Source organism: Cibotium barometz, chromosome 19, assembly GCF_041138505.1.
Source record: "Cibotium barometz isolate CiBa-2024 chromosome 19, ASM4113850v1, whole genome shotgun sequence".
Taxonomy (NCBI): domain Eukaryota; kingdom Viridiplantae; phylum Streptophyta; class Polypodiopsida; order Cyatheales; family Cibotiaceae; genus Cibotium; species Cibotium barometz.
The window spans coordinates 41,448,848-41,462,057 of record NC_141064.1 but is presented as its reverse complement, the minus strand read 5'-3'; the positions used below and the strand labels follow the sequence as shown (position 1 = coordinate 41,462,057).

The 13,210-nt window shown below is 40.3% G+C and overlaps 3 protein-coding genes across 3 annotated transcripts; all 3 read left to right on the top strand.

Annotated features, from left to right (window-relative positions):
* The first annotated feature begins 373 nt into the window (after positions 1-373).
* LOC147628605 (RING-H2 finger protein ATL3-like) lies at positions 374-1,888 on the top strand. Its single transcript, XM_086813802.1, has one exon. It carries the CDS (start codon positions 533-535, stop codon positions 1,580-1,582), a length of 1,050 nt encoding a protein of 349 aa, XP_086669928.1. The 5' UTR covers positions 374-532; the 3' UTR covers positions 1,583-1,888.
* A 6,028-nt stretch (positions 1,889-7,916) lies between these two features.
* Positions 7,917-9,381, top strand: LOC147628604 (RING-H2 finger protein ATL3-like). The gene has a single exon (XM_086813801.1). The coding sequence runs from the start codon at positions 8,022-8,024 to the stop codon at positions 9,063-9,065; it is 1,044 nt and encodes a 347-aa protein (XP_086669927.1). The 5' UTR covers positions 7,917-8,021; the 3' UTR covers positions 9,066-9,381.
* A 1,843-nt stretch (positions 9,382-11,224) lies between these two features.
* LOC147628603 (RING-H2 finger protein ATL60-like) lies at positions 11,225-12,646 on the top strand. Its single transcript, XM_086814204.1, has one exon. The coding sequence runs from the start codon at positions 11,328-11,330 to the stop codon at positions 12,345-12,347; it is 1,020 nt and encodes a 339-aa protein (XP_086670330.1). The 5' UTR covers positions 11,225-11,327; the 3' UTR covers positions 12,348-12,646.
* Positions 12,647-13,210: the final 564 nt, after the last annotated feature.

Below are 13,210 nucleotides of genomic sequence, written 5' to 3'. Positions count from 1 at the left end.
GATATAGGTGTTGCTTGAGAGTCCCAAGGTCACGGGTTCAAGACCTCATTGAACAAGTGGTGACATGCAAGGGTGTATGTTGTGTTGTACTTTTTAATTCCAGCCAATTAAAAAAAGAAAAGTTTAAGAGTTGCACAATGAAAAGTTTTGTTAAAAAAAGAAGTTGAATAGCAGGGAAACCTTCTTAGCAAGACACATTGCACGACTTCAGCAAGGAAACCTTCTTAGCAAGACACATTGCATGACTTCAGAAGTTGAATTGCAAGGAAACCTTCTTAGCAAGACACATTGCATGACTTCAGCAATGATAAAAAGTCCGCTAGCTAGTCAAAAACGAAGGGCTCGTGAACGACCGTCGAGAATGCGTCAAACCTTCCTTTTTCGAATGCAGCACCCGATACAAAGACGAATGCGGGGGTAGTAGCCCGCAGGCAAGGCAGTTCTTCTGTTGCAGGGCACACGCATTTCTGAACCTTAGTGAAACCCTACACAGCGCGCAAGCGCACACACGCATACACACACACACACACAGATGTCCTTCGACCCCCCTCCTTCCAATTATGTCTACGATGGTGATTCCGCAGACACGCCCCAGCAATACACGTTCAACAGCAAGATCATGGTCGCTGCCATCACCATCCTCTTCTTTGTGGTTTTCATCATCTTGTGCCTCCATGTCTATGCTAGGTGGTACTGGAGACACTCTTCTTCGTTCATAATCAGCAACAGGAGCCCCCAGCGGCTCAATTTTATAGGCCAGGACCTCAACTCTGCAGCAGCTCACAACATTGGATTGGATAAGGCAGCCATTGACCAGCTGCCAACATTTATCTACACAGCACGCAAAACAGAAGAAGAACAAGGATTATCTTTGCTCGAGTGTGCAGTCTGCCTCAGTGAGTTTCAAGAGAATGAGAAGGGCAGGTTGCTCCCCACATGCAAGCACAGCTTCCACACAGACTGCATTGACATGTGGTTTCATTCACACTCAACATGCCCTCTTTGCAGGACAGTGGTGATGCCTACACCATTATCTTCAACAATTAGTGAGCAGCAGCTGCTGCAGCAACGAGGAGAAGAACTTCAACAAGAACTTGGAAATGCAAATGAGGCTCCCATCTCAGCTAATAATGGCTCTCTATGCACAGCCCATGAGGGTGTATCAATGCCTTCTATAATTAATCATGGAAATGCTATACAATACCCTAGCAATGTGTTCTTTTGGGGTAACCAAACCCAGGTAACCTCTCAATTGAGCTCTTCTCCAGGCTTGGACAAACCTTCTTCGTCTTCTACAGCTACTACTACTACTACAAGATCTATACCCCAAATTACAGTGGAGATTCCAACAAGGCAAGACAATCTCACCAGCCCTGGTCGCCCCTCTTTGTCAAGCTTGTCAAGATGCCCATCTGCGAATGAGCAAGCGTGCTCTTCTCAGCCAGTCAAGTCCCCAAGTCTCCGAATGTCCATCAAGAGAATGCTAATAAGCAGATCACAATCAAGCAAAGGAAAGAGGATCTTTGGTTCTAATCAAGGAGGTGGAGATTCCCCAAGAGACATAGCAACGTTGCCAGTCTGAAAGAGAGCCCGTGTGTCTGCAAACATTGGCGTAAGCTGATGTATATGGTAGAATACACTTGTTTGAAGTGTATGTTCGTCTGTGAAAAGGCGTTGTCCATTACTTTTAAGGGCTTGCCAAACCATGATATGGTTATCGTGAGAACAATAGAGAGAATCTTGGAAAAGCTTGCACCAGCTGCTCAAGGTGCCGCTAACTATGCTTGAGGGAGGAAAGCCTCATGGCATTATACAGCAAGGTGTTTCACACTTTGAGGACTTGTATTCACGGTTTTTGGACACTAAGCAATTTTTTTTGTTAGTTTTATCTACACTATCAACCACCATATATTTCAAGCTTACAACTTAATATTTTTGAAATTTGCAAGCACTTGATTATTAGGCATTCACTTTTTTGGTAAAAGAAAAAATGGACCCCAAAATATAAGAAGTAACATAAAATCGATTATGTGGTAGAAGAATGTATATATAGCATGAAGTCATTAAAATCCTTGCAGTGTTGCTAGAGGTTTTTGGGACACTAGGATGTGGTTCTAACTTCAATCATTTTGGCATAATTACATTTTCAAGTGGCTTGGTTATCATGACTTAAGTTTCTAGCCGTTAATTTAGTTGATTAGGTTGTGTGAACTAGCTACAAGCAAGTCTCTTGGTCACATATTTAAGTACAAGGATTCTTGATATTTGCCAATAAGCACCCAAAATGTTTTTTGCTCCTGTATTAATTAATTTGTTGCTTAGACGGCCTTGTATTATTTAACCTTAGTAAAATCGAGCTTTGAAAATTTTTAAAAGGTTCGAAGACTTGTTTTATTTTAGAAACAAATCTTGGCAAATCAACTGACGACCTGCGCGTTGTCATGCACATGTACAAGTGGATTGCATAGAAGCCACCTGGCCATCATTTCGATGCCTTATTAGGTACAATAAAGGAGTCGCCTGAGGAGGTTCGAGAGGGGGCACTCTTCGAAGAAGCCAAGCGCAAGGCGATGGAGATTGCAACCGGAATCTTATTCTAGGAATTGATTGTGGAAGAGTAGAGAATTAATTCAATCATAAAAACCATTGCTTGTAAGCTTCAACTAAATCAAATCAATTGAAATTTAAACACTTAAACAAAATTAAAAATACTTAGCTCATAGACCATATTGGGTGCAATCTTCCCCCCTCTTGTGCGTGGCCTCTCCCCACACAAGAGTATTTCTTTATTAGCTTTCTTTTTCACCAAAATTAGGCCATCGCCCCCAAAATATACAAGATGTGCTTTTTAGAGAGCACGGCACTCTTCTTTAACAAAAATAGAGTGTCAAATTGGGACTAGGATAAAGCCATAGGCTTTAATAAATTCCACATAAATAAATGTATCTTTCCTAAAGTTCAAAATGGAAAAATCATTTGATAAGGTTACAAGCTACTATGCTTGCCAAAAATGAAATGTGATGAACCAAGACATTTCTTCCAAAGTAAACTCTTCAATTCCCATAGTCTTCATCACCTGAAAATATAAGCCCAATTAATTATTAAATTAATCCCACAAATATTAAACAGGCACAAATCATCACCAACTCATGACTACCAGGCGTAAGTACCCCAGGAATCACCCTGCCATACAAACCTAACTGAAATAATCATAGGTGGCCTCAAACATACGTCATATACCGCACGTATTAATATTTATAGTGGTGTCACCCACGATATTAACCTAGCCGGCATGACGCAAGAGTAATCTAGGCGTCCCTAAATTACTCAAGAGGAGATAAATAATATTTTTCTAGAGGACTTAAAATATATTCTCATGACATCCCTCTTGCTTGAGTTTGCAATTGTCCTCAATTGCGGATTTGCTGGGTTTGAAAAGAATGAAGAATTTCAGGGTAAACTCGAAAAAATTTCTCAGGCATCCATTTAGCATCTTCTTGTGGATGATTCTTAAAAGTCAAAAGATACTTGAAGTATTGATTACCTGTCCTTGTTGTTGTTATCTCTTGGTCAATAATAGCATCAGGAACTAAGACTTCTTCCTCTCCTTCAATAAGAGGTGGTTCCTCATATGTTGGGTGAGTAGGAAGTGTTCCTCGAAAAGGTTTCAAGAGATGGATATGAAAAGAATTGTGGATATTCCAATTAGATGGAAGCTCTAGTCTATAGGCCACATCATTAATCTTTTGAAAGATTTTAAATGGCCCATAATATCTAGGCGCTAGCTTCACTGCAGGGAATTTTTCCAGACTCTTTAATCGACGTTTTTCAATTCTCAAAAGTACATAATCACCTTCTTGAAATGAAAAATCTTTGCGCTTCCTATTTGCTTGAGATGTATACTTCTCTTGAGCTCTTGCAATACAATCACGCACTTCAGCTAGAATGCGATCAAAGTCTCTAACATATTGGTCGGCAGCTTCAATCTTATGAGAGAGTCTAGTAGCCGGAATAGGCAATGCTCTTCCATAGATAATCTCAAATGGTGCTCGACCAGTAGCAGTATGAGGAGTATTATTATAAGCAAATTGGAGTAGGTGTATGTACTTATCCCATGCACTAGGTTGCTGGGAAACATAGGCTCTAAGCATATCTATTGTAACTTCGGTTTGTCCATTCGATTTCGGATGGAAAGCCGTGGAAAAATCTAACTTAGTGCCTAAGTTTGAGAAAAGAGAAACCCAAAAGTGACTACAAAATTTAGAATCTCTATCAGAAACTATCACTTTGGGTAGTCCATGATGAACAAAAATTTGCTTAACAAATATGTTCGCGGCTTGCTGAGAAGTTAGTGTCTTTTTACATGGAATGAAATAGGCTTGCTTACTAAATCTGTCCACTATTGTCCAAATCATGTCATGGTGACTGGAAGTAGTAGGAAAGCCAGTAATGAAGTCCATAGACACTTGTTCCCATGGTCTATCAGGAATAGGTAGAGGCATAAGCAATCCTAAAGCTTTGCCTTTGTAGCTTTTAATTGTTTGACAAATGTTACATTCAGCTACAAATTTAGCTACATCATTCTTCAAATGAGGCCAATAGAATTCTCGAGAAACTACTTGAAGTGTTGCAGAAACTCCTCTATGTCCCACAAATGGTGGTTGGTGCATCTCTTCCAAGACAAGCTGTCTGTAAGGTTGAGTAACACACAATCTTTTCTCAAAGAAAAGATAGCCATCATTATGAGAATAACTTCCTTGAGGTGTCCAATTATTATCACGCAATTTGATCCATATTTGAGAAAAATCTGGATCAACTTCGTAAGTTTCTTTCATAAGTACAAATGGTTCACTTTCAATTATGGAAATGTTGTTGATATTTGGTCTTCGACTCAAAGCATCGGCAACAACATTTTCTTTTCCAGGTTGGTATTGAATCATAGGTTGGAAACTTTGAATGAAAGCTGCCCATTTGATATGCCTATCTGAAATAAGAGGTTGCGTAAGCAAATGCCTAATGCTTTGTTGGTCTGTCTTGATAAGAAATTCAGAGCCCATTAGGTAATGCTTCCAGATTTTCAAAGCATGCACTACTGCTGCTAATTCCTTGTCATAAGTGCTATAATTTTGCTCTGCAGGCTTAAGCTTTCTACTTTGATAAGCAATAGAATGGTTGTCTTGCATAAGAACAGGTCCAAATCCTTTGCCACTAGCATCAGTCACTACTATAAAGAACGGTCTTTGAAAATCAGGTAGTGTTAGAACTGGTGCTTGTGTTAAAGCATTCTTGAGTGTTGCAAAAGATTTATCTTGCTTTTCGGTCCAATTGAAATTTGTAGTTTTCTTAAGGAGTTCAGTCAAAGGATGAGCAATACAAGCAAAATTCTTGACGAACTTCCTATAATAACTACATAAGCCAAGAAAAGATCTAAGATCATGTATGTTTCTAGGCGTAGGCCAAGAAGCAATACACTCAATTTTCTTAGGATCTACACGAATCCCTTCAGCCGACACTATATGACCTAAGTATTCAATCTCCTCTTGAAAGAAAGAACTCTTTTCAGGATTGACATACAGTTCATTTTCTCTCAAAAGGTTGAACACTTGTTCCAAGTGTTGTTCATGCTCTTGTCGATCCTCCTTGCTGAAAACAAGAATGTCATCAAAGAACACTATAACAAAACTTTGAAACTTAAGGAATATGCGATTCATCATACAGCTGAAAGTAGCTGGAGCATTGGTCAAACCAAATGGCATAACCAAAAACTCATAATGACCAGTTTGGGTTCTAAAAGCTGTCTTGAAAATGTCAGATTGAGTCATACGAACTTGATGATACCCAGACTTTAGGTCAATCTTGCTAAAGACCTTTGATCCTCTAAGCTTATCAAGAAGATCATCTACCCTAGGAATAGGATATCTGTTCTTGACAGTAATCTTATTCAATGCACGATAGTCTACACACATTCGGTAAGTTTGGAGCTCTAGTACTTCTTCTTAACAAGAAGTACTAGAGCTCCAAAAGGTGAACTACTAGGTCGAATAAGGCCTCTCTCTAACAAGTCTTCTATTTGGCTTTGGATTTCTTTTTGCTCTAAATTGTTGACTCTATAGGGAGCTTTACAAGGCAGAGAATTTCCAGGCAATAAGTCAATACTATGATCCTCAGGCCTAGACTTATGTAATCCTGGAGGTAGATCTTCCATGAAACAGTCACTAAATTTGGAGATAAAAAGATCAAACTTTGGACTTTTGGATGTGTCAGACTCAGCATCAAGCTGGTTAACCCATACCATATAAGTCTTGTCTCTTTTTCTTAGAGCTCTCTTTGCTTGAGTGTGACTCAACAAAGGACTCATTTCTCCTTTGACTTGACACTGGAGGATAATATCTTCATTGTCCTTCCTTAGAGAAATGCTATGAGTGTCATAGTCTATAATAGGATTGTATTTATGTCTCCAAGGCATACCCAAAATTATATTTATCCCTTGTAAAGGTGCAACTAAGAAATCCCTCTTTTCTGTTAAAGGTTTGATGCATAAATCCAAATCTTTCACCTCTTGCATGCAATTATACTTTGTTCCAGTAAATGCTACTTTGACCGTTTATAGTGCGTAGGTGAAGAATGAAGATTTAATGCTTTAAGTACCTTTTCAGAAATGAAATCATGTGTACTACCATCATCATGCAAAATAAGAACTTCATGTCCATTTATCGTTCCTTTTATTTTCAGCAAAGAATGAACATGAGGTTTACCTTCTTGTTCTGAGTAACCTGGATCGGAATTACCCTCTTGCTCGAATGATTCTTCTTCATTGTCGTCTTCTTCAATCATATTGACTCGAGTTGCTGCTGGTGGTGTCGAATTCTTGGTACGCTCCGGACCATTCGGTGCTATGTGACCTTCTTTGTGGCACTTGAAACATTTGATAGGAGATGTCTTCGGTTTGCCACCATTGACTTTCTTATTGGTACTCATGGTGCCTTTAGGCTCGTCCTTGCCTTTGTCATAACCTGGTTTATATATCTTCTTTGAAGCATAAAAAGATTTAGTAAATGGTTTAGAAGAAGTACCCTCATGTGATTTAATCTCTTTAGGAAAACCATTTTTACGTTCTGAATTAGTTGCCAAAGATACCACTGCAACCGGAATCTTATTCTAGGAATTGATTGTGGAAGAGTAGAGAATTAATTCAATCATAAAAACCATTGCTTGTAAGCTTCAACTAAATCAAATCAATTGGAATTTAAACACTTAAATAAAATTAAAAATACTTAGCTCATAGACCATATTGGGTGCAATCTTCCCCCCTCTTGTGTGTGGCCTCTCCCCACACAAGAGTATTTCTTTATTAGCTTTCTTTTTCACCAAAATTAGGCCATAGCTCCCAAAATATACAAGATGTGCTTTTTAGAGAGCACGGCACTCTTCTTTAACAAAAATAGAGTGTCAAATTGGGACTAGGGTAAAGCCATAGGCTTTAATAAATTCCACATAAATAAATGTATCTTTCCTAAAGTTCAAAATGGAAAAATCATTTGATAAGGTTACAAGCTACTATGCTTGCCAAAAATGAAATGTGATGAACCAAGACATTTCTTCCAAAGTAAACTCTTCAATTCCCATAGTCTTCATCACCTGAAAATATAAGCCCAATTAATTATTAAATTAATCCCACAAATATTAAACAGGCACAAATCATCACCAACTCATGACTACTAGGCTAAGTACCCCAGGAATCACCCCTAGAAGGAAACCTTCTTAGAGACACATTGCATGACTTCAACAATGATAAAAAGTCCGCTAGCTAGTCAAAAACGAAGGGCCCGTGAACGACCGTCGAGAATTGCGTCAAACCTTCCTTTTTCGAATGCAGCACCCGATACAAAAACGAATGCGGGGGTAGTAGCCCGCAGGCAAGGCAGTTCTTCTGTTGCAGGGCACACGCATTTCTGAACCTTAGTGAAACCCTACACAGCGCGCAAGCGCACACACGCATACACACACACACACACACACAGATGTCCTTCCCCCCTCCTTCCAATTATGTCTACGATGGTGATTCCGCAGACACGCCCCAGCAATTCACGTTCAACAGCAAGATCATGGTCGCTGCCATCACCATCCTCTTCTTTGTGGTTTTCATCATCTTGTGCCTCCATGTCTATGCTAGGTGGTACTGGAGACACTCTTCTTCGTTCATAATCAGCAACAGGAGCCCCCAGCGGCTCAATTTTATAGGCCAGGACCTCAACTCTGCAGCAGCTCACAACATTGGATTGGATAAGGCAGCCATTGACCAGCTGCCAACATTTATCTACACAGCACGCAAAACAGAAGGAGAACAAGGATTATCTTTGCTCGAGTGTGCAGTCTGCCTCAGTGAGTTTCAAGAGAATGAGAAGGGCAGGTTGCTCCCCACATGCAAGCACAGCTTCCACACAGACTGCATTGACATGTGGTTTCATTCACACTCAACATGCCCTCTTTGCAGGACAGTGGTGATGCCTACACCATTATCTTCAACAATTAGTGAGCAGCAGCAGCAGCAGCAACGAGGAGAAGAACTTCAACAAGAGCTTGGAAATGCAAATGACTCGGCTCCCATCTCAACTAATAATGACTCTCTATGCACAGCCCATGAGGGTGTATCAATGCCTTCTATAATTAATCATGGAAATGCTATACAATACCCTAGCAATGTGTTCTTTTGGGGTAACCAAACCCAGGTAACCTCTCAATTGAGCTCTTCTCAAGGCTTGGACAAACCTTCTTCGTCTTCTACTACTACTACTACTACAAGATCTATACCCCAAATCACAGTAGAGATTCCAACAACGCAAGACAATCTCACCAGCCCTGGCTGCCCCTCTTTGTCAAGCTTGTCAAGATGCCCATCTGCTAATGAGCAAGCGTGCTGTTCTCAACCAGTCAAGTCTCCAGGTCTCCGAATGTCCATCAAGAGAATGCTAATAAGCAGACAATCAAGCAAAGGAAAGAAGATCTTTGGTTCTAATCAAGGAGGTGGAGATTCCCCAAGAGACATAGCAACGTTGCCAGTCTGAAAGAGAGCCCGTGTGTCTACAAACATTGGGATAAGCTGATGTATATGGTAGAATACACTTCGTGCCCGTGTTTGAAGTGTATGTTCGTCTGTGAAAAGGCGTTGTCCATTACTTTTAAGGGCTTGCCAAACCATGATAGGGTTATCGTGAGAACAATAGAGAGAATCTTGGAACAGCTTGCACCAGCTGCTCAAGGTGCCGCTAACTATGCTCGAGGGAGGAAAGCCTCATGGCATTATATAGCAAGGTGTTTCACACTTTGAGGACTTGTATTCAGGGTTTTTGGACAATAAGCAATTTTTTTTGTTAGTTTTATCTACACTATCAACCACCATATATTTCAAGCTTACAACTTAATATTTTTATTAAAATTTACATTTTATTAGGCATTCACTTTTTTGGTAAAAGAAAAAATGGACCCCAAAATATAAGAAGTAACATAAAATCAATTATGTGGTAGAAGAATGTATATATAGAATGAAGTTATTAAAATCCTTGTAGTGTTGCTAGTGGTTTTTGGGACACTAGGATGTGGTTCTAACTTCAATCATTTTGGCATAATTACATTTTCAAGTGGCCTGGTTATCATGACTTAAGTTTCTAGCCGTTAATTTAGTTGATTAGGCTGTGTGAATTAGCTACAAGCAAGTCTCTTGGTCACATATTCAAGTACAAAGATTCTTGATATTTGCCAATAAGCACCCAAAATATTTTTTTGCTCCCGTATTAATTAATTTGTTACTTAGACGGCCTTGTATTATTTAACCTTAGTAAAATCGAGCTTTGGAAAATTTTAAAAGGTTCGAAGACCTGTTTTATTTTAGAAACAAATCTTGGCAAATCAACTGACGACCTGCGCGTTGTCATGCACACGTATAAGTGGATTGCATACAAGCCACCTGGCCATCATTTCGATGCCTTATAGGTACAATAAAGGAGTTGCCTGAGGAGGTTCAAGAGGGGGCACTCTTCGAAGAAGCCAAGCGCAAGGCGATGGAGAAGAGTGCAGGTGCCAACTATTAATTGTGTGATTATGTCGATCTAGTAATAGATCGTACAGACCGCCAATGATGCTAAAGAGAGAGCCAAGGAAACTGGTAGGAGAGGCTTGTGGGTGGCACATCCAGGGGGCTGGTGAGCAGAGGGCAATGGAGGTCGTGGTGGACAGAGGTGGTCGTCGTTCTTGGTGTAGCCGACCATGGAGGGGCCGGTCTACTGGCCTTTGGTGTTGGAGAGGACCAAGGTTATCACTAAGGTTTCAAACCTTAGTGTGCCTAAGGTTTATATGAAAAAATTAAATACGAGCACCCTTTAAAAAAAATTAATGTCTTAGAGTGAATAAGCACATTGGTAATGTGATAATTTCCTAGTTGAGGACATAGATATTTTTTTTATGATAAAGCACACAATAAGTTGGAATAGAGGCCAATAAAGCCAAGTCAATGCACTTTCTCTTTTCATGGTTTGAAGGATTAGAGTATGTTTCCACTTGTTGAAGCAACCAAAAACAAAAGCAACCAAAAAAGGAACTTGCACACTATATACAATAGAACTATATCATTCTATTTGGTAAGGCATCATTAAAGAGATTTTTTCTCCCACTTCATTTAGCATGCTAATGTAATCTTGATTAAACATCACTTTAATCAAACAAGCCATTGGGGGGTCGCAGGTCTAAGTTACAATGATGATGTGTATGGCATAGTTTTACAAAGAAAGAATAAGAGCCCACAATCGCCATCACCCAAGGGTCCATTTGATGCAAACTGAGCCCCACGAGAACAAAGAATCTTGGAAAAGCTTGCATTAGTTGCTCAACTATGCTCGAGGGGGGAAAGCCTCATGGCATTATAAAGCAAGGTGTTTCACACTTTGAGGACTTGTATTCAAGGGAAGTTGTGTTGTACTTTCTAATTCCAACCAATGAAAAAAAGAAAAGTTTTCAATTAAAAACAGAAAAGTTTTATAGTTGCACAATGAAAAGTTTTATGATTCGTTGAAAAAAGAAGTTGAATGCAATGTGCAAAGCGAGCGTCAAACCTTCCTTTAGCAAGACGCATCGCATGACTTCAGCAATGATAAAAAGTGCCCGTGAACGACCGCGTCAAACCTTCCTTTTTACCGCAGCCACCCGATACAAAGACGAATGCGGGGGTAGCCAGGCACTTCTTGTGTTGCAGGCCTGGCGCGCATTTCTGCACCTTAGTGAAACCCTGCACAGCGCGCAAGCGCACACACGCATACACAAACACACACACACACATGTCCTTCCCCCCTCCTTCAAATTATGTCTACAATGGTGATTTCGCAGACAGCAAGATCATGGTCGCTGCTGCCATCACCACCCTCGTCTTTGTGGTTTTCATCATCTTGTGCCTCCATGTCTATGCCAGGTGGTTCTGGAGACACTCATCTTCGTTCATAATCAGCAACAGGAGCCCCCAGCGGCTCGATTTTATAGGCCAGGACCTCAACTCTGCAGCAGCTCACAACATTGGATTGGATAAGGCAGCCATTGACCAGCTGCCAACATTCATCTACACAGCACGCAAAACAGAAGAAGAACAAGGATTATCTTTGCTCGAGTGTGCAGTCTGCCTCAGTGAGTTTCAAGAGAATGAGAAGGGCAGGTTGCTCCCCACATGCAAGCACAGCTTCCACGCAGACTGCATTGACATGTGGTTTCATTCACACTCAACATGCCCACTTTGCAGGACGGTGGTGATGCCTACACCATTATCTTCAACAATTAGTGAGCAGCAGCAGCAGCAGCAACGAGGAGAAGAACTCCAACAAGAACTTGGAAATGCAAATGAGGCTCCCATCTCAGCTAATAATGGCTCTCTATGCACAGCCCATGAGGGTGTATCAATGCCTTCTATAATTAATCATGGAAATGCTATACAATACCCTAGCAATGTGCTCTTTTGGGGTAACCAAACCCAGGTAGCCTCTCAATTGAGCTCTTCTCAAGGCTTGGACAAACCTTCTTCGTCTTCTTCTACTACTACTACTACAAGATCTATACCCCAAATCACAGTAGAGATTCCAACAAGGCAAGACAATCTCACCAGCCCTGGCCGCCCCTCTTTGTCAAGCTTGTCAAGATGCCCATCTGCGAATGAGCAAGCGTGCTCTTCTCAGCCAGTCAAGTCCCCAGGTCTCCGAATGTCCATCAAGAGAATGCTAAGCAGATCACAATCAAGCAAAGGAAAGAGGATCTTTGGTTCTAATCAAGGAGGTCGAGATTCCCCAAGAGACATAGCAACGTTGCCAGTCTGAAAGAGAGCCCGTGTGTCTACAAACATTGGCGTAAGCTGATGTATATGGAATACACTTCGTGCCCGTGTTTGCAGTGTACCTGTATACCAATTCGTCTGTGAAAAGCCACAACTTAACACGACTTTAATTGGAGCTAAGGTCTTACACTACTATGAGCTACCCTCAAATTCCTAATCTTCAATATAGAATGAGGGATAACATGTACTAGTTTGGACAACCAATCAATCGGAAATGCCTGAACTTATATGCAGCAATACGTATGTGGTTAATAATTTGTATAGCTTCCTTTTTACCCTTCATTAGTGTAGTAGAGTGGGGAAATATTTCTTGGGCTTGGGAATGTCCAAAATTTGATTCTTTTTAAAAGAAAATCTTGTTGCACTCCATTGGTATGTCGGATTTTTGAGCATATGCATTTTGGGGTGGGCTCACTCAGCAATGTTTAACTAGTGTCCAAGGTCTCCATTAGTAATCATAAAGACAACTCGAAACATTGATAAGTATTATCACCTTACAGTAGGCAGCAATAGCCTATTACTGAAAAATCTTTTCCCTTAGTTTTGATTCTAGTTGTTGTCATTACTTTTAAAAAAAAAACGTAAACTATGTTAAGAAGATCAGATAAACTAGGAGTACAAAATATGCTTTTTATCAAGAAGCATAACTTGCTCTTTATATTAGCTCATTTCTAATTGTTGTAAGGTTGAGGATGTAATTTTTCAACCCAGAGTCTTTTATCATTAGTTCCACTTCTTCGGTATAGCCACTTGACCATCCTGTTCCAGACGCTCTTTCTGTATTTTGCTGATTCTTTCTTGGAAATCTTCTTTAGCTTTGTCCATCTGCAACATTTCTTCTTCTTT